Here is a 24079-nt window from a genome sequence, read left to right as displayed (position 1 = left end):
GCTGCCTACTCCCGCTGTGGTCGGTCCTCCTCCCCGGTGAAGGCCTCCCGCCGTAGCGCTCGGCTCAATGCTGCCCGACCGGACGGTAGCCCGGCTCTGCCCATCCCCGAGCGGGCGGAGCTCCAGGCCGCTACCCGGAATCTGGAGCCAGGTACCCCTGCCGTTCCCCCCTCTGCTGCTACTTGCTCATTTTCTACGCTCGAGTCGGTTCCGCTTGGTCACCTTGCGAAGGTTGCGACAGACTCCGCGACCATCTTCACGGGGGAGACTGCTTCCCCCTTAGTCCAGATCAAGGCCATCCGGGCTTGCGAGATTCTAGACGGTAGATTGGCGGAAGCCGGCGCGGCTCTGCTCTCCCCTCCCGCTCCCCCGGCCTCTGCTATGATGGCCACTACAGCTCAGCCCCGCAAAGTTGGTGGCCGCCTTCCGTTGGAGGCTGCCGAGCTTTGTGGCCGCACCTGTTCTCGAACTGCCGCTCTCCGCGCCCAAAGTGCGTCTCAATTTCTGGGGTCAAGCATCCCCCCAAATGGCTCCTTAATGCATGCCCTTTTCTGGAATATCCGCGGTTTCGGCCATGATGGCCGACACCGCCAACTCCTCGAGTACATGCGCGATGAACACATTGATATAGTCGCCATCCAGGAAACCATGCACACTGAATTCTCCCTGTCGGAGCTTGATTGGCTGAGCTCCCACCTCTTTGCTTGGCATTGGCTCCCTTCTAGTGGGATTGCGGACCATTCGGGTGGCATCCTATTAGGTGTGAAGGATGCCACCTTCGAGGTGGGTAGTATGGACCGGGGCCAGTTCTTTGTCAGCATGGAACTTTATGAACGGGCCCTTAATTTCAAGTGGGAGGTTATCATCGTCTACGGCCCGACAGACCATAGTAGGTCTACCTCCTTCCTCGAGGAACTTCACCGGAAGGTTTCGGCCGCCACCCTTCCAGTGGTTGTCGGGGGCGATTTTAACCTCCTCCAATTCGCGGAAGACAAGAGCAATGCACATGTCAACTTTGCACGTATGCAAATGTTTAATGATTGCATTGCTGATCTTGGTCTTCGCGAGATAGATAGGATTGGTGCCAGGTTCACATGGACCAATCGCCAGGCCTCCTCGACGTCCGTTCTGGACCGGGTCCTAGTCTCCCCGGAATGGGACCTCCGCTGCCCCTGGCTTCCCTCCGGGCCATCACCCGGATTGGCTCCGACCATGTCCCCCTCCTCCTGTCCTCCGCCGACGAGCGACCTCCGATTCCCCCTCCGCTTCCGGCTCGAGACATTTTAGCTGTCCCAAACCGACCTCCGATTCCCCCTCCGCTTCCGGCTCCAAACCGCTGGGTGGAGGCTCGTGCCCACCACCACACCCGCCCTCCCTCGGCTATTGATTCGTGGCAGTTCTGTGCCAAACGTGGCCGGCAGTTCATGAAGGGGTGGGGTGCCAACCTTGGCCGCGATCTCGGCGAGCACAAGAAGGCCCTGTTGGCCGCCATCCAAGCCCTTGACCACCAGGCTGACGCGACCGGCCTCTCCCCTGATGAGTGGCTCTCCTGATACGACCTGGAAGATCAACTCTCTGTCATCTACACTGATGAGGAGGCTTATTGGCGCCTACGAGGCTCCCAGAAATGGGTCCTGAAGGGCGACGCGAACACGGCCTACTTTCAAGCCATTGCGAACGGTCGCCGTAGCGCAACACCATCCCTCTTCTCTGGGATGGCACGTCGCTCTTGCAGACCCCCGGTGACATTCAAGCTCACATAGACGGGTTCTACAACAACCTCTTCTCCTCCTCCCCTAGGAGCGGGCTGTCTCTGGCCCCTGACTGCTGGGCCGGACCCCAGCAGGTTTCTGCTGCGGAGAATGCAGCCCTTATGGTCCCATTCTCCGAGGGCGAGGTTTGGGCTGCCATTAGAGGCATGAACCCTACCTCGGCCTCGGGCCCCGACGGTCTTCCAGTGAAATTCTTCCAGACCTTCTGGAATGTGATTAAACCTGAGATCATGGCCATCTTCGACGAGTTCTATAAGGGTCCATTGACCTTGGTTGTCTCAATTATGGGATCATTTCGCTCACCCTAAAGTGTCTGGGGCGTCCGACGTCCGCCAGTTCCGTCCGATCACGGTGATTAATGTGATCTTCCGGATCCTGGCGAAAGGGTACGTCAATAGGGTGACCCTACTGGCGGATCGCATTACCCACCCCAACCAGTCCGCAATTAAAGGGTGTTTTATCTTAGATGGGGTGCTAGTCCTTCACGAAGTCCTCCATGAGGTCCGCTCTAAGCACCTCAAGGCGGTCTTCCTGAAGATCGATTTCCATAAGGCTTACGACATAGTCAGCTGGCCCTTCCTTCGGGAACTTTTGCTCCGAAAGGGCTTCGACGACCGTTGGATCACCCGCGTGATGCAGATGATATCCTGCGGTCGCACTGCCGTGAACATCAATGGAGAGGTTGGCCCGTACTTCCCCGCCCTTTGTGGGGTTAGACAAGGCGACCCCTTCTCCCCATTCTTGTTCAACATGGTGGACACGCTTGCCGCTATCCTGGACAAGGCTAAGGCGGCGGGCCATATTCGTGGGATCACTCCGCACCTCACCGGTGGCTCTGGGATCTCCCTCCTCCAGTACGCCGACGACACCATCATTATGGTGGAAGGCTCGGAGGCGGACATCTCTCATCTGAAGTTCCTCCTCCTCTGCTTCCAACAAATGTCTGGCCTCAAGATCAACTTCGACAAGAGCAATGTGATGGTGATGGGCTATTCTCCAGATGAATGCCTGGGCATTGCCAACCGTCTTAACTGTCGCTTGGGCTCCTTCCCCACGACCTACTTGGGGACGCCCATTAATGACTCTCGGCTCACCGTCGCCGACTTGCATCCAACCGTGGCCAAGCTGTAGACACGCATTGAGCCTTGGCAGGGTAGGTGGTTGTTGAAGGCGGCCCGGACAATTCTAATCAACTCCTCCCTATCCAGCCTCCTCTTGTTCCTCATGAGCTTCTATAGCCTTCATGAGACTCTGCATCATGAGATCCCCAAAGTCCAGTCTCGTTTCTACTGGGCGGGCGACAATAATAAGCAGAAATACCATATGGTTAGCTGGCCGGATATCTGCAAGCCGCGGGGGCAAGGTGGCCTCGGGATCATGTGCTCTAAGTGCATGAACATCGCCATTTTATCTTGCTGGCTTTGGCGCATCTCGCAAGGGCAAGGTGGCCTCTGGTTAGATATCATCCGGAACAAATACCTGTACGGGCAGCGCCTCGCCTTCCGTTAGAGATCTGGTGGCTCCTAGTTCTGGTAGTCGGTCATCCAACTTCTCCCGGTTCTTCGCATCGGGACCTCCATTTCAGTTGGATCTGGGGCTGCGACTCTGTTCTGGTTCGACCGGTGGGCGGGAGACACCCCCTTCGCCGCGCGCTTCCACGACCTCTTCTCCATCGCCGTTGATCCTTGGATCTCTGTTGAGAGGGCCCTTACCGGAGGCCATTTGGGCCTCCGGATTCTGCCGCCTGGCATGAGTTGCTCGACTGCGTCGCCCTTCACGAGCCTGTGGTGGACGCTGGCCCGGACCTGGTCCGGTGGCGCCTTGAGCCGTCAGGCCAATTCTCCACCAAGTCCCTCTACCAGGCCATTGCCCCTTCCTCCGCCCCGCCTCCCCTCTCGGCGGTTTGGTCCATCCGCCTGCCGCGCTGAAGATTCGGATCTTCATGTGGCAATGGATTCGCGGGCGGACCCCGTCTGGGGTGGAGGTTCGCAAGCGTAATGGCCTTGGCAGTGTCCTATGCCCGTTCTGTGGTGTCCCCGAAGACTCGAATCACATCTTCTCTTGTGTCTCCGCTCAATTTATGTGGAGCTGCTTCAGAGAGGTGGTTGGTGGTAGTTGGTGTCACACCAATTTCCCCGACCTGTTCACCGAACTCCAGAACTCCCCCCTGCCTTCTCGCCACATTAGGTGGCTGGAAATTGGGGCCCTCGCTTGGACGCTCTGGACGATCCGCAATAGACTTGTGATTCAGCGCATTCCGCTTTGACGTGCTACTGACGCCCTCTTCAAACTCTTTGGTTACTTGCAGCTTTGGCGGCCGCTTAGCCGCCCCAGGGCCGAGACGCCATCTCTGCCTTCATCGCCGACCTCTGCTCGATGGTTGTTCGTCTGTCGCCGCCGCCTCCTCCGCCACCCCCCGAGCCGGATTAGGGGTCGGGCGCTCTCTCCGGCCTCCCCTGACCGTTCTTTTTTCCTTTTGTTTGGGCTTGTTGAGCTGTGCCCTCAGCAGAACCTTTTGTACTTATTGTCGTGAGACTTGGGTGTGTGTGTTGTGGACTAGTCCTTGTATGGTTGCTCTGTGGCGGTTTGCTTTATTTATAAAGCGGGGCAAAAGCCTTTTTGGGTAATATATTCACACAGGGGATGATCGGTGGGGTCGCTAACAAGCTTCAGCACGAAAATATCCAGCAGACATAATCACATTGAATGGGAATCCAATTTAGTAAAGGTGTGAACAAATAAAGGTTGGCACTTACGTTGTCAAGAGGAGAATATGATTTCATATAATAATAGTATTCTTCTTCTCTTGGATCACCCCACTCCTGAAAAAATGATTAAAACATGAGTTGATGAGAATAGGAACAGAACTTCAAGTGCACTGCAGTGCAAGCTAGTCTACAAAATGAAAGTTAACTTCAGATGTACTAGAGGAGATGAATACCTCCCATTCAGCTGTGGTCAATGGAATGGTTGGATCAAGCATAGTCGTGAGAGCATCAACAAAAGGGACCCCAACGATGGCGGCCTTGAATAAGTCAGGCCTCATATTTAGGACAGCGCCCATCAATAGGCCACCTGCACTTTTGCCACTAATGCAAAGCTTTTCCTTTGAACAGTATTTGCTTTTCATCAAGTGCTCAGCACAAGCAATGAAATCAGTGAAGCTGTTTTTCTTCTTCAACAGCTTTCCATCTTCATACCACTTCCGGCCCATTTCCCCACCTCCACGAACATGAGCTACCGCGTGTACAAACCCCCTATCTACTAGAGAGAATATTGATCCACTGAAACTCGGATCTATGCATATCTGTTCACATAAAGTGGTGCACAAAAAGATGGTGCATAGTTAGCGCAATTGTTATGTTTGCCAGGTTTGCCAGCTTTTATGGGTTCAAGGGAAATTGTTATGTTTTATCAGTTGCTAGAGTTTGCCAAACATACAATGTCAAAACCAGTATTATCAGAAAGGAGATAATGTCTATTTGCCCAATATTCTGTTACAGTTTAGGTTATAGGTCGAAGGGAAACTGTTATGTTTTGTCAGTTGCTAGCCTTTGCCAAATATACAATGTCAAAACAAGTACTATCAAAGGAAACAACAAGTTTCAAAAAACATGTTTTATTTTCCCAATATTCCACTATAGTTTAGGTTCTCTTTTGTTGGATATGTCCCCTTAATTTACAGTTTTACATTTTACACTTCTACTTTAGCATTGATAATCCTTAATTTCAGAAAATGACACAACCACCCTACATGCAAGTAGAAGAAATTTTGTATTTCTGTCGTTTACCCTCTGGCCGAGAGTGGTGTTTCAATTGCGTGTGCTTGTAAATTCTATGAAGCGTATGAAGGCATGATGAAACACTATGGCACTTTGCTGGATAATCACATTCAGATGAAATAGCGTGCGTGAAAACATGATGCCATGTTAGAAAAAAAGTTTGTGTTTCTTGCAAAAGTACACAAGAAATACATTTGTTCGAAAACAGTCATTTGCATCCATGATGAAGAAGAGATGTTGACGTGAACCACAGGGCATTCTAGAAATTTTTCAAGGCATTCATGTGCAGAAACCTCGTAATTTCTGTATAAATAAAGAAAAAGTACTTGAACATTCCAAATGACTCATTTGCATCCGAGATGAACCAAGGATATTAGCATGAATTACAGGCTGCTCTAAAATAATAGTCTACGATATTCATGATGGCAGAAAGATTTTTTTCTGATTAATAAAGATAGCAACCCAATACGGCAATACCTCATAGGAGCCAAAGCCAGATAGCAGCATGGGGTCTGAGCCATCGAGCTGCACAAGATCTTTTCTATATATAATGGAGATAGGTATCTGTGTTCCATCAGAAGCGGCAGCCCATTTTCTTTCTGATACATAATTTGATGAATCAAATCCACGTAAAACCTGAAAAAAGACAAGTTCAAAGCACAAGAAAATAGTTGTCTTTCACGCGAGTTCTTTACTATTTCAAGTGGTCAATAAATTTGCATATACTGCACAAGAAAATAATATGCACACACCACATATTTCTGAACAAAGCTAAGAATTCAATTCATTTTCAGTTCATGAAAACAAAGCCCGACACCACTGACCGGAGACACTTATAATTATTCCCTTTTAAATGTAAATCATTGTTGTGTATGTACAGTCGGACTTTTGCAACTTCAGTCACTGATTTAAATAAAATAAATATATTAATCCACAGGAATTTGTATAAGTAATTTCTCACTGAAATTACTTTCATAACATGTTCTGTATTTATAAATTTTGGTAGCATTTAGTACAAGAATTAACTCCGCCTATGTTGTCTCAACAAAGCCGGTCCCAAGCCCGGGTAAAGGAGGAGGGTTGTGATAGGCTTGGCGAGCCATGTTGGAAATATGCCCTAGAGGCAATAATAAAATGGTTATAATTATATTTCTTTGTTCATGATAAATTGTCTATTGTTCATGCTATAATTGTATTATCTGGAAATCGTAATACATGTGTGAATACATAGACCACAACAAGTCCCTAGTGAGCCTCTAGTTGACTAGCTCGTTGATCAACAGATAGTCATGGTTTCCTGACTATGGACATTGGATGTCATTGATAACGGGATCACATCATTAGGAGAATGATGTGATGGACAAGACCCAATCCTAAGCATAGCACAAAGATCGTGTAGTTCGTTTCGCTAAAGCTTTTCCAAATGTCAAGTATCATTTCCTTAGACCATGAGATTGTGCAACTCCCGGATACCGTAGGAGTGCTTTGGGTGTGCCAAACGTCACAACGTAACTGGGTGACTATAAAGGTGCACTACGGGTATCTCCGAAAGTGTCTGTTGGGTTGGCACGAATCCAGACTGGGATTTGTCACTCCGTATGACGGAGAGGTATCTCTGGGCCCACTCGGTAATGCATCATCATAATGAGCTCAATGTGACCAAGTGTCTGGTCACGGGATCATGCATTACGGTACGAGTAAAGTGACTTGTCGGTAACGAGATTGAACGAGGTATTGGGATACCGACGATCGAGTCTCGGGCAAGTAACGTACCGATTGACAAAGGGAATTGTATACGGGATTGATTGAATCCTCGACATCATGGTTCATCTGATGAGATCATCGAGGAGCATGTGGGAGCCAACATGGGTATCCAGATCCCGCTGTTGGTTATTGACCGGAGAGGCGTCTTGGTCATTTCTGCATGTCTCCCGAACCCGTAGGGTCTACACACTTAAGGTTCGGTGACGCTAGGGTTGTAGAGATATGAGTAAGCAGTAACCCGAAAGTTGTTCAAAGTCCCGGATGAGATCCCGGACGTCACGAGGAGTTCCGGAATGGTCCGGAGGTGAAGAATTATATATAGGAAGTGCAGTTTCGGTCATCGGGAAAGTTTCGGGGGTCACCGGTATTGTACCGGGACCACCGGAAGGGTTCCGGGGGTACACCGGGTGGGGCCACCTATCCCGGAGGGCCCCATGGGCTGAAGTGGGGAGGGGAACCAGCCCCTGGTGGGCTGGTGCGCCCCCCCTTGGGCCCCCCTGCGCCTAGGGTTGGAAACCCTAGGGTGGGGGGCGCCTCCACTTGCCTTGGGGGGCAAGCCACCCCCTTGGAGATTGCATCTCCTAGGGCCGGCGCCCCCCAGGGGGGCCTATATAAAGGGGGGAGGGAGGGCAGCCGCACCCCAAGTCTTGGCGCCTCCCTCTCCCCTGCTACACCTCTCCCTCTCGCAGAAGCTTAGCGAAGCCCTGCCGTGATCGTGCTGCATCCACCACCACGCCGTCGTGCTGCTGGATCTTCATCAACCTCTCCTTCCCCCTTGCTGGATCAAGAAGGAGGAGACGTCTTCTCAACCGTACGTGTGTTGAACGCGGAGGTGCCGTCCGTTCGGCACTAGGATCTCCGGTGATTTGGATCACGACGAGTACGACTCCCTCAACCCCGTTCTCTTGAACGCTTCCACACGCGATCTACAAGGGTATGTAGATGCACTCCTTTCTCTCGTTGCTAGATGACTCCATAGATTGATCTTGGTGAACGTAGAAATTTTTTTATTTTATGCAACGTTCCCCAACAGTGGTATCAGAGCTAGGTCTATGCGTAGTTACTATGCACGAGTAGAACACAAAGCAGTTGTGGGCGTAGATGTTGCCAATTTCTCTTGCCACTACTAGTCTTATCTTGCTTCGGCGGCATCGTGGGATGAAGCGGCCCGGACCGACCTTACACGTACGCTTACGTGAGACAGGTTCCACCGACTGACATGCACTAGTTGCATAGGGTGGCTAGCGGGTGTCTGTCTCTCCCACTTTAGTTGGATCGGATTCGATGAAAAGGGTCCTTATGAAGGGTAAATAGAGATTGGCATATCACGTTGTGGTTTTACGTAGGTAAGAAACGTTCTTGCTAGAACACCTATAGGAGCCACGTAAAAAACTTGCAACAACAATTAGAGGACGTCTAACTTGTTTTTGCAGCAAGTGTTTTGTGATGTGATATGGCCAAAGGATGTGATGAATGATATATGTGATGTATGAGATGATCATGTTCTTATAATAGGAATCACGACTTGCATGTCGATGAGTATGACAACCGGCAGGAGCCATAGGAGTTGTCTTTATTTTTTGTATGACCTGCATGTCATTGAAGAACGCCATGTAAATTACTTTACTTTATTGCTAAACGCGTTAGCCATAGAAGTAGAAGTAGTCGTTGGCGTGACAACTTCATGAAGACACGATGATGGAGATCATGATGATGGAGATCATGATGTCATGCCGGTGACGAAGATGATCATGGCGCCCCGAAGATGGAAATCAAAGGAGCAATATGATATTGGCCATATCATGTCACTATTTGATTGCATGTGATGTTTATCATGTTTTTCATCTTATTTGCTTAGAACGACGGTAGCTTAAATAAGATGATCCCTCGAAATAATTTCAAGAAAAATGTTCCCCCTAACTGTGCACCGTTGCGAAGGTTCGTTGTTTCGAAGCACCACGTGATGATCAAGTGTGATAGATCCTAACGTTCGAATACAACGGGTGTAAGCCAGATTTACACACGCAATACACTTAGGTTGACTTGACGAGCCTAGCATGTACAGACATGGCCTCGGAACACGGAAGACCGAAAGGTCGAGCATGAGTCATATAGAAGATACGATCAACATGAAGATGTTCACCGATGATAACTAGTCCGTCCCACGTGATGATCGGACACGGCAGTTGACTCGGATCATGTTTCACTTAGATGACTAGAGGGATGTCTGTCTAAGTGAGAGTTCATTAAATAATTTGATTAGATGAACTTAATTATCATGAACTTAGTCTAAAACCTTTGCAAAATGTCTTGTAGATCAAATGGCCAACGCTCATGTCCACCTCAACTTCAACGCATTCCTAGAGAAAACCAAGCTGAAAGATGATGGCAGCAACTATACGGACTGGGTCCGGAACCTGAGGATCATCCTCATAGCTGCCAAGAAAGATTATGTCCTAGAAGCACCGCTAGGTGAAGCACCAATCCCAGAGAACCAAGACGTTATGAACGCTTGGCAGTCTCGTGCTGATGATTACTCCCTCGTTCAATGTGGCATGCTTTACAGCTTAGAGCCGGGGCTCCAAAAGCGTTTTGAGCAACACGGAGCATACGAGATGTTCGAAGAGCTAAAAATGGTTTTCCAAGCTCATGCCCGGGTCGAGAGATATGAAGTCTCCGACAAGTTCTTCAGCTGTAAGATGGAGGAAAATAGTTCTGTTAGTGAGCACATACTCAAGATGTCTGGGTTGCACAACCGCTTGACTCAGCTGGGAGTTAATCTCCCGGATGACGCGGTCATTGACAGAATCCTCCATCGCTCCCACCAAGCTACAAGAGCTTTGTGATGAACTTCAATATGCAGGGGATGGAAAAGACCATTCCTGAGGTATATCCAATGCTGAAATCAGTGGAGGTAGAAATCAAAAAGGAACATCAAGTGTTGATGGTGAATAAAACCACTAAGTTCAAGAAAGGCAAGGGTAAGAAGAACTTCAAGAAGGACGGCAAGGGAGTTGCCGCGCCCGGTAAGCCAGTTGCCGGGAAGAAGTCAAACAATGGACCCAAGCCTGAGACTGAGTGCTTTTATTGCAAGGGAAGTGGTCACTGGAAGCGGAACTGCCCCAAGTACTTAGCGGACAAGAAGGCCGGCAAAACCAAAGGTATATCTGATATACATGTAATTGATGTGTACCTTACCAGTGCTCGTAGTAGCTCCTGGGTATTTGATACCGGTGTCGTTGCTCATATTTGTAACTCAAAGCAGGAGCTGCAGAATAAGCGGAGACTGGCGAAGGACGAGGTGACGATGCGCGTCGGGAATGGTTCCAAGGTCGATGTAATCGCCGTCGGCACGCTACCTCTACATTTACCTACGGGATTAGTTTTAAACCTCAATAATTGTTATTTAGTACCAGCTTTGAGCATGAACATTGTATCAGGATCTCGTTTAATTCGAGATGGGTACTCATTTAAATCCGAGAATAATGGTTGTTCTATTTATATGAGTGATATGTTTTATGGTCATGCCCCGCTGGTGAATGGTTTATTCTTAATGAATCTCAAGCATAATGTTACACATATTCATAGCGTGAATACCAAAAGATGTAAAGTTGATAACGATAGTCCCACATACTTGTGGCACTGCCGCCTTGGTCACATTGGTGTCAAGCGCATGAAGAAGCTCCATGCTGATGGACTTTTAGAGTCTCTAGATTATGAATCGTTTGACACATGCAAACCATGACTCATGGGCAAAATGACGAAGACTCCGTTCTCCGAAACGATGGAGCGAGCAACCAACTTATTGGAAATCATACATACTGATGTGTGCGGTCCAATGAGCGTTGAGGCTCGCGGAGGATATCGTTATGTTCTCACTCTCACTGATGACTTGAGTAGATATGGGTATGTCTACTTAATGAAACACAAGTCTGAGACCTTTGAAAAGTTCAAGGAATTTCAGAATGAGGTAGAGAATCAACGTGACCGCAAGATAAAGTTCTTACGATCAGATCGTGGGGGTGAATATTTAAGTCACGAATTTGGTACGCACTTAAGGAAATGTGGAATCGTTTCACAACTCACGCCGCCTAGAACACCTCAGCGAAATGGTGTGTCCGAACGTCGTAATCGCACTCTATTGGATATGGTGCGATCTATGATGTCACTTACCTATTTACCGCTATCATTTTGGGGATACGCTCTAGAGACAGCCACATTCACTTTAAATAGGGCACCATCTAAATCCGTTGAGATGACACCGTATAAATTATGGTTTGGGAAGAAACCTAAGCTGTCGTTTCTAAAAGTTTGGGGATGCGATGCTTATGTCAAGAAACTTCAACCTGAGAAGCTCGAACCCAAGTCGGAAAAATGCGTCTTCATAGGATACCCTAAGGAAACCATTGGGTATACCTTCTACTTAAGATCCGAGGGCAAGATTTTTGTTGCAAAGAACGGGTCCTTTCTGGAGAAAGAGTTTCTCTCGAAAGAATTAAGTGGGAGGAAAGTAGAGCTTGATGAAGTACTGCCTCTTGAAACGGTAAGTAGCGCAACTCAGGAAGATGTTCCTGTGGTGCCTGCACCGACAAGAGAGGAGGTTAATGATGATGATCAAGATACTTCGGATCAAGCTCCTACTGAACTTCGAAGGTCCACAAGGACACGTTCCGCACCAGAGTGGTACGACAACCCTGTCTTGGAAATCATGTTGTTAGACAACGATGAACCTTCGAACTATGAAGAAGCGATGGCGGGCCCAGATTCCAACAAATGGCTTGAAGCCATGAAATCCGAGATAGGATCCATGTATGAAAACAAAGTATGGACTTTGACAGACTTGCCCGATGATCGGCGAGCGATAGAAAACAAATGGATCTTTAAGAAAAAGACGGACGCGGATGGAAATGTTACCATCTATAAAGCTCGACTTGTCGCTAAGGGTTATCGACAAGTTCAAGGGATTGACTACAATGAGACATTCTCTCCCGTAGCGAAGCTGAAGTCCGTCCGAATCATGTTAGCAATTGCCGCATACTATGATTATGAGATATGGCAAATGGACGTCAAAACGGCATTCCTTAACGGTCATCTTAAGGAAGAACTGTATATGATGCAGCCGGAAGGTTTTGTCGACCCTGAGAACTAACAAGGTATGCAAGCTCCAGCGCTCCATCTATGGGCTGGTGCAAGCATCTCGGAGTTGGAACATTCGCTTTAATGAAATGATTAAAGCGTTTGGGTTTATGCAGACTTATGGAGAAGCCTGCGTTTACAAGAAAGTGAGTGGGAGCTCCGTAGCATTTCTCATATTATATGTGGATGACATACTTTTGATGGGAAATGATATAGAACTTTTGGACAGCATTAAGGCCTACTTGAATAAGTGTTTTTCAATGAAGGACCTTGGAGAAGCTGCTTACATATTAGGCATCAAGATCTATAGAGATAGATCAAGACGCCTCATAGGTCTTTCACAAAGCACATACCTTGATAAGATATTGAAGAAGTTCAATATGGATCAGTCCAAGAAGGGGTTCTTGCCTGTGTTGCAAGGTGTGAAATTGAGCTCGGCTCAATGTCCGACCACGGCAAAAGATAGAGAAAAGATGAGTGTCGTCCCCTATGCCTCAGCCATAGGGTCTATCATGTATGCCATGACCTGTACCAGACCTGATATAAACCTTGTCGTAAGTTTGGTAGGAAGGTACCAAAGTAATCCCGACATGGAGCACTGGACAGCGGTCAAGAACATCCTTAAGTACCTGAAAAGGACTAAGGATATGTTTCTCGTATATGGAGGTGACGAAGAGCTCGTCGTAAAGGGTTACGTCGACGCTAGCTTCGACACAGATCTGGATGACTCTAAGTCACAAACCGGATACGCGTATATTTTGAATGGTGGGGCAGTAAGCTGGTGCAGTTGCAAGCAGAGCGTCGTGGCGGGATCTACATGTGAAGCGGAGTACATGGCAGCCTCGGAGGCAGCACATGAAGCTATCTGGGTGAAGGAGTTCATCACCGACCTAGGAGTCATACCCAATGCGTCGAGGCCGATCACACTCTTCTGTGACAACACTGGAGCTATTGCACTTGCCAAGGAGCCCAGGTTTCACAAGAAGACCAGGCACATCAAGCGTCGCTTCAACTCCATCCGTGAAAATGTTTAAGATGGAGACATAGATATTTGTAAAGTACATACGGACCTGAATGTAGCAGATCCGTTGACTAAACCTCTCCCTAGAGCAAAACATGATCAACACCAGAACGCAATGGGTGTTCGATACATCACAATGTAACTAGATTATTGACTCTAGTGCAAGTGGGAGACTGTTGGAAATATGCCCTAGAGGCAATAATAAAATGGTTATTATTATATTTCTTTGTTCATGATAAATTTGTCTATTGTTCATGCTATAATTGTATTATCCGGAAATCGTAATACATGTGTGAATACATAGACCAGAACAAGTCCCTAGTGAGCCTCTAGTTGACTAGCTCGTTGATCAACAGATAGTCATGGTTTCCTGACTATGGACATTGGATGTCATTGATAACGGGATCACATCATTAGGAGAATGATGTGATGGACAAGACCCAATCCTAAGCATAGCACAAAGATCGTGTAATTCGTTTCGCTAGAGCTTTTCCAAATGCCAAGTATCATTTCCTTAGACCATGAGATTGTGCAACTCCCGGATACCGTAGGAGTGCTTTGGGTGTGCCAAACGTCACAACGTAACTGGGTGACTATAAAGGTGCACTACGGGTATCTCCGAAAGTGTCTGTTGGGTTGGCACGAATCGAGACTGGGATTTGTCACTCCGTATGACGGAGAAGTATCTCTGGGCCCACTCGGTAATGCATCATCATAATGAGCTCAATGTGACCAAGTGTCTGGTCACGGGATCATGCATTACGGTACGAGTAAAGTGACTTGTCGGTAACGAGATTGAACGAGGCATTGGGATACCGACGATCGAGTCTCGGGCAAGTAACGTACCGATTGATAAAGAGAATTGTATACGGGATTGATTGAATCCTCGACATCGTGGTTCATCTGATGAGATCATCGAGGAGCATGTGGGAGCCAACATGGGTATCCAGATCCCGCTGTTGGTTATTGACCGGAGAGGCGTCTCGGTCATGTCTGCATGTCTCCCAAACCCGTAGGGTCTATACACTTAAGGTTCGGTGACGCTAGGGTTGTAGAGATATGAGTATGCAGTAACCCGAAAATTGTTCGGAGTCCCAGATGAGATTCCGGACGTCACGAGGAGTTCCGGAATGGTCCGGAGGTGAAGAACTATATATAGGAAGTGCAGTTTCGGCCATCGGGAAAGTTTCGGGGGTCACCGGTATTGTACCGAGACCACCGGAAGGGTACCGGGGGTTCACCGGATGGGGCCACCTATCCCGGAGGGCTCCGTGGGCTGAAGTGGGGAGGCGAACCAGCCCCTAGTGGGCTGGTGCGCCCCCCCTTGGGGCCCCCTGCGCCTAGGGTTGGAAACCCTAGGGTGGGGGGCGCCTCCACTTGCCTTGGGGGGCAAGCCACCCCCTTGGAGATTGCATCTCCTAGGGCCGGCGCCCCCCAGGGGGGCCTATATAAAGGGGGGAGGGAGGGCAGCCGCACCCCAAGTCTTGGCGCCTCCCTCTCCCCTGCTACACCTCTCCCTCTCGCAGAAGCTTGGCGAAGCCCTGCCGTGATCGTGTTGCATCCACCACCACACCGTCGTGCTGCTGGATCTTCATCAACCTCTCCTTCCCCCTTGCTGGATCAAGAAGGAGGAGACGTCTTCTCAACCGTACGTGTGTTGAACGCGGAGGTGCCGTCCGTTTGACGCTAGGATCTCCGGTGATTTGGATCACGACGAGTACGACTCCCTCAACCCCGTTCTCTTGAATGCTTCCGCACGCGATCTACAAGGGTATGTAGATGCACTCCTCTCTCTCGTTGCTAGATGACTCCATAGATTGATCTTGGTGAACGTAGAATTTTTTTTATTTTATGCAACGTTCCCCAACAAGCCAACGTAAAAACTCAGCCACTCTTATGGAGATGAAACCCAAAAGATTTTCGTTGGGGCGTAACCCTCTCAGCGACGCGCCACATCGGAACCCGGGTGTGGTGGAAAATGGGCAAGGGCCGGGCCGTCACCCCCCAGGTGGCGCGCCGTATCTTGATCCGGATACGGTGGCACGTGAGCGAGGATCGGGTCGTCGCATCCTTAGTGGCGTGCTACATCGGCGCCCGGATGTAGTGGAAAATGAGCAAGGGTCTTCGCATTTGACTCGACGAGTGCGAAGGGTAAGGAAGCTAGCCGAGCCTAGGAGGATTCGCTTAGGTAGCTGGAACGTAGGGTCTCTGACAGGGAAGCTTCGGGAGCTAGTTGATGCAGCGGTGAGGGGAGGTGTTGATATCCTTTGCGTCCAAGAAACCAAATGGAGAGGACAGAAGGCGAAGGAGGTGGAGGATACCGGCTTCAAGCTATGGTACACGGGGACGGTTGCAAACAGAAATGGCGTAGGCATCTTGATCAACAAGAGCCTCAAGTATGGAGTGGTAGACGTCAAGAGACGTGGGGACCGGATTATCCTGGTCAAGCTGGTAGTTGAGGACTTGGTTCTCAATGTTATCAGCGCGTATGCCCCGCAAGTAGGCCACAATGAAATCACCAAGAGGGAGTTCTGGGAAGGCCTGGAAGACATGGTTAGGAGTGTACCGATTGGTGAGAAGCTCTTCATAGGAGGAGACCTCAATGGCCACGCGGGTACATCTAACACAGGTTTTGAAGGGGCGCATGGGTGCTTTGGCTATGGCATCAGGAATCAAGAAGGAGAAGATGTCTTAAGCTTTGCTCTAGCCTACAACATGATTGTAGCCAACACCCTCTTTAGAAAGAGAGAATCACATCTGGTGACTTTTAGTAGTGGCCAACACTCTAGCCAGATTGATTTCATCCTCTCGAGAAGGGAAGATAGGCGTGCTTGCTTAGACTGTAAGGTGATACCTGGAGAGAGTGTTGTACCCCAGCATAAGCTGGTGGTTGCTGACTTCCGCTTTCGGATTCGTGTCCAGCGGGATAAGCGGGCTAAAGTCGCTAGAACGAAGTGGTGGAAGCTCAAGGGGTAGGTAGCTCAGGCATTCAAGGAGAGGGTCATTAAGGAGGGCCCTTGGGAGGAAGGAGGGGATACGGACAATGTGTGGATGAAGATGGTGACTTGCATTCGTAAGGTGGGCTCAGAGGAGTTTGGAGTGTCCAGGGGAAGGAGAAGCGAAGATAAGGATACCTGGTGGTGGAATGATGATGTCCAGAAGGCGATTAAAGAGAAGAAAGATTGCTTCAGACGCCTATACCTGGATAGGAGTGCACACAACATAGAGAAGTACAAGATGACGAAGAAGGCCGCAAAGCGAGCTGTTGGTGAAGCAAGGGGTCGGGCGTATGAGGACCTCTACCAACGGTTAGGCACGAAGAAAGGCGAAAGGGACATCTATAAGATGGCCAAGATCCCAGAGAGGAAGCCGAGGGATATTGGCCAAGTCAAATGCATCAAGGACGGAGCAGGCCAACTCTTGGTGAAGGACGAGGAGATTAAGCATAGATGGCGGGAGTACTTCGACAAGCTGTTCAATGGGGAGAATGAAAACTCTACCATTGAACTGGACGACTCTTTTGATGAGACCAGCATGCGTTTTGTGCGTCGAATCCAGGAGTCTGAGGTCAAGGAGGCTTTAAAAAGGATGAAGGGAGGCAAGGCGATGGGTCCGGATTGTATCCCCATTGAGGTGTGGAAAGGTCTCGGGGACATAGCGATAGTATGGCTAACCAAGCTTTTCAACCTCATTTTTCGGGCAAACAAGATGCCAGAAGAATGAAGACGGAGTATATTAGTACCAATCTTCAAGAACAAGGGGGATGTTCAGAGTTGTACTAATTACCGTGGAATTAAGCTGATGAGCCATACAATGAAGCTATGGGAGAGAGTCATTGAGCACCGCTTAAGAAGAATGACAAGCGTGACCAAAAACTAGTTTGGTTTCATGCCTGGGAGGTCGACCATGGAAGCTATTTTCTTGGTACGACAGCTTATGGAGAGATATATGGAGCAAAAGAAGGACTTGCATATGGTGTTCATTGACTTGAAGAAGGCCTATGATAAGATACCGCGGAATGTCATGTGGTGGGCCTTGGAGAAACACAAAGTCCCAGCAAAGTACATTACCCTCATCAAGGACATGTACGATAATGTTGTGACAAGTGTTCGAACAAGTGATGTCGACACTGATGACTTCCCGATTAAGATAGGACTGCATCAGGGGTCAGCTTTGAGCCCTTATCTTTTTGCATTGGTGATGGATGAGGTCACAAGGGATATACAAGGAGATATCCCATGGTGTATGCTCTTTGCGGATGATGTGGTGCTAGTTGACGATAGTCGGACGGGGGTAAATAGGAAGTTAAGAGTTATGGAGACAAACCTTGGAATCGAAAGGGTTTAGGCTTAGTAGAACTAAAACCGAGTACATGATGTGCGGTTTCAGTACTACTAGGTGTGAGGAGGAGGTTAGCCTTGATGGCCAGGTGGTTCCTCGGAAGGACACCTTTCGGTATTTGGGGTCAATGTTGCAGGAGGATGGGGGCATTGATGAAGATGTGAACCATCGAATCAAAGCCGGATGGATGAAGTGGCGCCAAGCTTCTGGCATTCTCTGTGACAAGAGAGTACCACAAAAGCTAAAAGGCAAGTTCTACAGGACGGCGGTTCGACCCGCAATGTTGTATGGCGCGGAGTGTTGGCCGACTAAAAGGCGACATGTTCAATAGTTAGGTGTGGCGGAGATGCGTATGTTGAGATGGATGTGTGGCCACACGAGGAAGGATCGAGTCCGGAATGATGATATACGAGATAAAGTTGGGGTAGCACCAATTGAAGAGAAGCTTGTCCAACATTGTCTGAGATGGTTTGGGCATATCCAGCGCAGGCCTCCAGAAGCTCCAGTGCATAGCAGATGGCTAAAGCGTGCGGAGAATGTCAAGAGAGGGCGGGGTAGACCGGATTTGACATGGGAGTCCATTAAGAGAGACCTGAAGGATTGGGGTATCACCGAAGAGCTAGCTATGGACAGGGATGCATGGAAGCTTGCTATCCATGTGCCAGAGCCATGAGTTGGTTGCGAGATCTTATGGGTTTCACCTCTAGCCTACCCCAACTTGCCTGGGACTAAAGGCTTTGTTGTTGTTGTTGTTGATTTAGTACAAGAATTGATTGTCTGTGTTGCATTTTGAGCAGCAATGACAAGCCTAGACTAGGAAATTCAGAAAGATCAAGAGTTTCAGTTGAACACACACATCGATTAGCTGAATTCAGATGGATGCTTTACTTAGTAGTACTACCTCTGTTTATTTTTATAAGACGTTTTAGACATTCAGACACTGTTCAAAACAGTATAAAGCAAGATGTCTGAAACGTCTTATAAAAACAAACGAAGGAAGTAGCTATTACAAAAAGAGTTGTTGCCAGCCCACAAACAGTGGTGGCTCAAAGGGGGAAACCCAAACAAAAGATGATGCCATCTCCTCTCTAAGCTCCGGCTTATATAGCCTAAAAGGAGCAGGTAAGGTAAATGGTGAAAAGGGAAAAGTCAGAGACAGTAAACATGGCTCGGTTGGACAGCGACATGTTGCCTGAAGCGGCAATTCAAAGGGGACCGTCAGATGCTGGATCAACGCCTGAGAAATCCGGAACATAGCACGAACGTCTTGCATGTTGAAATAGATGTAATAGTAGATTTGTAAAACAAAATCAGTCAAAAGCTTTTGGCCTGGGCAATATAGACCATCACCAAACGCACTGTCAAAACTCACAAGAATAGCATATTAAGGAAAGTAGAGGCATTAGTGTAAGCAATAAACAGAAACTACCCAATGAATTTACCATTGTTGAAATATTGATATTCATTGTGCATTGATTACCATGGCCAGACACAAAGAGATATGAAGAAGCACATGCAAAATTTGTTCCAAATAACATAAAACCAAGTGGTGCAAGTAATAGCTTACAGTATTAATTTTCTTCAATACAGACACCCCTGAATCCATATCATAGTCAAACACAGAGGGTGGTGTCTTCAGTGAGCTATAATGAAACCTAATAATAGATGAATGGAACTGTGACTCCTCGGGTTCCACTGCATATGCTGGATCAACAAAATCAATTTCCCGTCCACCCTGAAGTTTCCCAAGTGCCTCTCCACTGGCCGGTAAGTCATATACAGTTATTTTTGGTAGACCATTCTCACGCTCATAGACAGCAATATGATTCTCAAAGAGCTGGAAGTCCTGAATTTTCACACTGAAAGGAGCTTCAGTTTTTTTATGCAGTGTTGCTCCTTATGTTATCAATGTTGGATCATCATCACTAATACATAATTTTCACATTGATAAGAAGAGCAGAGTACAGTAAATTAGATTTGCAAGCCGATAAGGTGCAGCCGAATAACTTAACTGATATGTTCCGTGCAGTTATCTATTAGATGCAGCTTAGCTATCAGTATACCTGACTGTACTATTAATCTAAGTGCATACTTCTCCAGAAATATTTTCAGTGTATTTGTTTCAAAAATCTAGGACATCACTCTAAGAGCATCAAGTTTCTCACCCATTTCCTAATATTAAAAAAAAGGAAAACATGACCTAACTAAATCGACAGCTTTCGCATTGTTGTGATATCATCCTATCAATGATCCATATGTTTGACAGTACTGCAACATGAAAACTTTAATTGGTGTGTTCCCCGATACTTAAGTGGTGTTCAAATTCATTAGCTGGTTATACACGGTGCTAACTGTACTTGCAAAAGCAGTGTCTTCCAGCTCTCTTTTTTAATCAGCAAGCTTCCAATGAGAAAAAGGGTACATGGTGCATCTGTGAAATATCCTTGTGGGACCAGTATCCATATAGTCAAAGGCATTTTTATCGTAACACTGGAAATGAACTAGAGACACCACAGCAAAACCTGGGGCTTGTGTTACAAAAGATATTTACTCTTTATAAGCTTGAAGACTGATGCCAACAATGTCTCTCTGTCCGGGTTGGATAAATGATTTACAAGTTCACAGATTATACAAATTGACCATTGACATCCTATTCCATCTCCAAGTAAAAAAACACTGAATCATACAGAAAATCAAATTACATTGAGGCATCTGGATCAACGTTTTTTTAACTATCTCCATAACAGTGAGGCTTTATTTGGTAGCCTTTGCTTTTGGGTGATTTTTTAATAAGATTTGACAGAAGTTCTAGGGGTTCCAAATACATTAGCCAATATGAGACATAAACATGACAGTCAGCCAGGTCTAAAATCCACTTTTCAGTCTTTCTTTTTTAGTCCTAAGAAAGAATTTGCAATTGTGGAATCCAAGGAATGGTGTTTCCAGGGGGGAAATGGGCACTGTGTATCAGTATATAATCAAGAAGCCAAAAAAAAATCTTTCAAAGTTAAATAGCAACAAAGTTGATTACCTTTCTCTGTGTGGTAGCAAGACAGTGGCCTCAGCAACATTATTCGATGGGCAAGCAACCAGTTCAGAGTTGTAGAAATCTTCACTTCGCCTCTTAATATAGAAATGGTTTCCACGATGACTAGCTGCTGTATCAATGCCATACAAGCGAGGTGTCAAAACTTCAAGCCGCTTGTTCTGTTTGGAGATGTCTAGGTGGAATATAAAGCTTGTGCTTTTGCTTTCTGATCTAACAAATAAATATTGCTTGCTTTCTGAAGCTTGTAGACCAAGTGAAAATATGTCATCTTTTTCATGATACAGGCACATATCATCAGACTGATCAGATCCTAACTTGTGTAGGCATACCTGTCAAAGCCAAGGTAACGAGTCAATAAAACTATGACAAGCACTGCAAAACACACAAGCACACACTTGTCATGCATTGACGCAGTATTAAAACTTGGTTTCATCACCCTGCTTCTGAAAAAGGATGGCGCCCTGCCTGCCCCGGGCTCTTCGACCGCCCCGGGGCCGGTGTCCGGTCTCCCCCGCCCCCCGTGCTTCAATTGCGGTGTGGTGGGCCATTCCCAAGTCTCCTGCGTCAACCCTCAGTGCTGCTATATCTGCAAGGACCCGGGCCATCCCGCCCTTCTGTGCCCGGATCGCCCCGTTCCGGCTGAGCTCATGATGTACGGTCATGGCATCGAGGGGTTGGGTTTCTTCCATCTCGAGGTCCCCGACATCCCTCCCCCCACCCCCTCGCTCCAGGCGGTTGTCACGGTGGTGGACAGGGAGGCCTCCTTGGAGATGATCGAGGCCGAGCTCAACCACCTTTACGGGGTGGCCTTCCCGGCAACGTCTTCACTGTGATCTTCCCCGACGCCATCAGCTACGGCTATGCCACTCGCAGTGGCCAGATCACCCTCGCCCTCCACCAGCTCGTCGTCGACATCACCGAGCCGATCCTCGACCTGAAGGCAGTGGCTGTCCTGGACACGGCCTAGATCCTGGTGGGGGGCCTCCCAGACATTGCCCGGTCTGAGGTGGTCATCCGCCAGATGTCCCGGATCCTGGGCAAGGTGGTGGTGGTGGACGAGCTCTCCCTCCGCAACGAGGAGGAGGTCCGGGTCAAGGTCAAGTGCCTGGACTCCTCCAAGCTGAGTGCCACCATCCGGGTGTTCTTCAACGACCAGGGCTTTGACCTCCGGATCGCCCCTGAGCCTCCCAACCACGTGGGCCGCCCTCGCTTCTCCGATGACGGACCTCCCGACGGCAACCCCGGGACCGACGGGGACTATCACGACCGTCACCACCCCCGCTCCCACCGCTCCGATGATGACGCGGGCTCCGACGACTCGCGCTCCCGCTCTCCCTCACCGACGCCTCCGCCTCCCGCTGCTGGGACCCAGGGCCGTCAGGCTGCACTTGCCCTCTCCCCGCCTCTCCGCTGCCTCGGGACGACTCCCCATACCCGAGCGGCGAGACCTTGGAGGGAAGCGAAGCGTCGAGTGTCGGCCTGGTCGTCTTCCCGGCGTCCTCGCCGCGCTCCCCAGCCGTCGTCACCGTCTCCTTGCCAGCCTTGGGGATGTCGCCGCCCCCTCCCTGGACCCCTTGGTCCCCTCCCACGGTCGTCCTCTCCCCGACCGAGGTGGATCCCGTGGGTGGTGCCGTGGCTTCGGGGGCGGTCCTGGCTGCTGTCGACCTCCTCGGCCCCTCTGCCCCGACCGTGTCGGACCCGCTGGCGCCTCCCGTCGGCTGGCCCGCATCGCCGGTGCTGTCCGCGCCGGTCCACCTCGGCCTGCCCGCCCCCGACGCCTTTCCCCCGACTCCAGCACCGATCTGGCTCTCCAACCCTCGACACCGACTGCTTCACCCTCGCCTCCCTCGCTCCCCGACTGCTCCGGGCCGGCGCTCCGGCTTGTCCCCGCTGCGGCTCCTGATGCGGATGGGGATACTCGGGTGACCACTCCGGTGGCCTCCCAACCACCCCCTCCGAGGACCGCGGCCTACTCCCGTCGTGGCCGGTCTGTCTCCTCCCCGGTGACGGCCTCCCGCCGGAGCGCTCGGCTCGACGCAGCGCGACCCGACGGCAGTCCGGCTCTGCCCATCCCCACTCGGGCAGAGCTCCGGGCCACAGCCCGGAACCTAGAGCCAAGTACCCCTGCTACCCCCCCTCCCCCTCTACTGCTACCTGCTCGTTCTCTGCTCTCGAGTCGGTTCCGCTTGGTCACCTAGCAAAGGTTGCGACTGATTCCGCGATCATCTTCAGGGGGGAGGCTGCCCCCCCCCAGTCCAAATCAAGGCCATCAGGGCTCGCGAGATCCTCGATGGTAGGCTAGCGGAAGCTCATGCGACTCTGCTTACGCCTGCCACTCCCCCACCCTCTGTGGTGGGCGCCTCCCTGGCGCCACCTAGGCGACCTGGTGGCCTTCTCCCGCTCGCCGAGGCCGAGCTTCGTGGTCGCACCCGCTCCCGCACCGCGTCTCGTGTCCTGGGGTCAAGCAGCCCCCAAATGGTGCCTTAATGCGTGCCCTCTTCTGGAACATCCGCGATTTCGGCCATGATGGCCGGCGCCGCCAACTCGTCGAATACATGCGTGATGAACACATTAACATTGTCGCCATCCAAGAAACCATGCGTACAGAATTCTCTCTTCCGGAGCTTGACCGTCTGAGCTCCCACCTCTTTGCGTGGCATTGGCTCCCTTCTAGTGGGAGCATTGGTCATTCAGGTGGCATCCTTTTAGGTGTCAAGGATGCCACCTTCGAGGTGGGTAGCATGGACCGGGGACAATTCTTTGTGAGCATGGAACTCTACGAACGGACGCTTAACTTCAAATGGGAGGTCATCATTGTCTATGGCCCGGCAGACCATAGTAGGTCTGCTTCCTTCCTCGAGGAGCTCCACCGGAAGATATCGGCTGCCTCTCTTCCAGTGGTGGTTGAAGGCGATTTTAATTTCCTCCATTTCGCGGAGGACAAGAGCAATGCGAATGTAAACTTTGCACGGATGCAAATGTTTAATGACTGCATTGCTGATCTGAGTCTCCGCGAGATAGATAGGATTGGCGCCAGGTTTACCTGGACCAATCGTCAGGCTTCCCCGACCCAGTCCGTCCTGGACAGGGTTCTAGTTTCCCCGGAATGGGACCTCCGCTGCCCTCTGGCTTCCCTTCGTGCCATCACCCGGATTGGCTCCGACCACGTGCCCCTCCTCTTGTCCTCCGCCGATGAGCGGCCGTCGATCCCCCC

At 49.6% G+C, this 24079-nt stretch overlaps 1 protein-coding gene across 1 annotated transcript in view; it reads right to left on the bottom strand.

The window, feature by feature from the left end:
- The window catches only part of LOC119323832 (protease 2-like), a 37477-nt gene that overhangs the window by 3925 nt on the left and 9473 nt on the right, over nt 1–24079 (bottom strand). The window contains exons 4-8 of the mRNA XM_037597540.1: nt 20848–21194; nt 19384–19675; nt 6032–6190; nt 4714–5079; nt 4529–4594 (exon numbers count right to left, since the gene is read on the bottom strand). Coding sequence (XP_037453437.1) covers nt 4529–4594; nt 4714–5079; nt 6032–6190; nt 19384–19675; nt 20848–21194 — 1230 coding nt within the window. The remainder of the gene's footprint in view (nt 1–4528; nt 4595–4713; nt 5080–6031; nt 6191–19383; nt 19676–20847; nt 21195–24079) is intronic.

The sequence above is a fragment of the Triticum dicoccoides genome, chromosome 6B (genome assembly GCF_002162155.2).
Source record: "Triticum dicoccoides isolate Atlit2015 ecotype Zavitan chromosome 6B, WEW_v2.0, whole genome shotgun sequence".
NCBI lineage: Eukaryota > Viridiplantae > Streptophyta > Magnoliopsida > Poales > Poaceae > Triticum > Triticum dicoccoides.
Note: the sequence above shows the minus strand (reverse complement) of the source record. Positions and strands in the feature narration are given on the sequence as shown.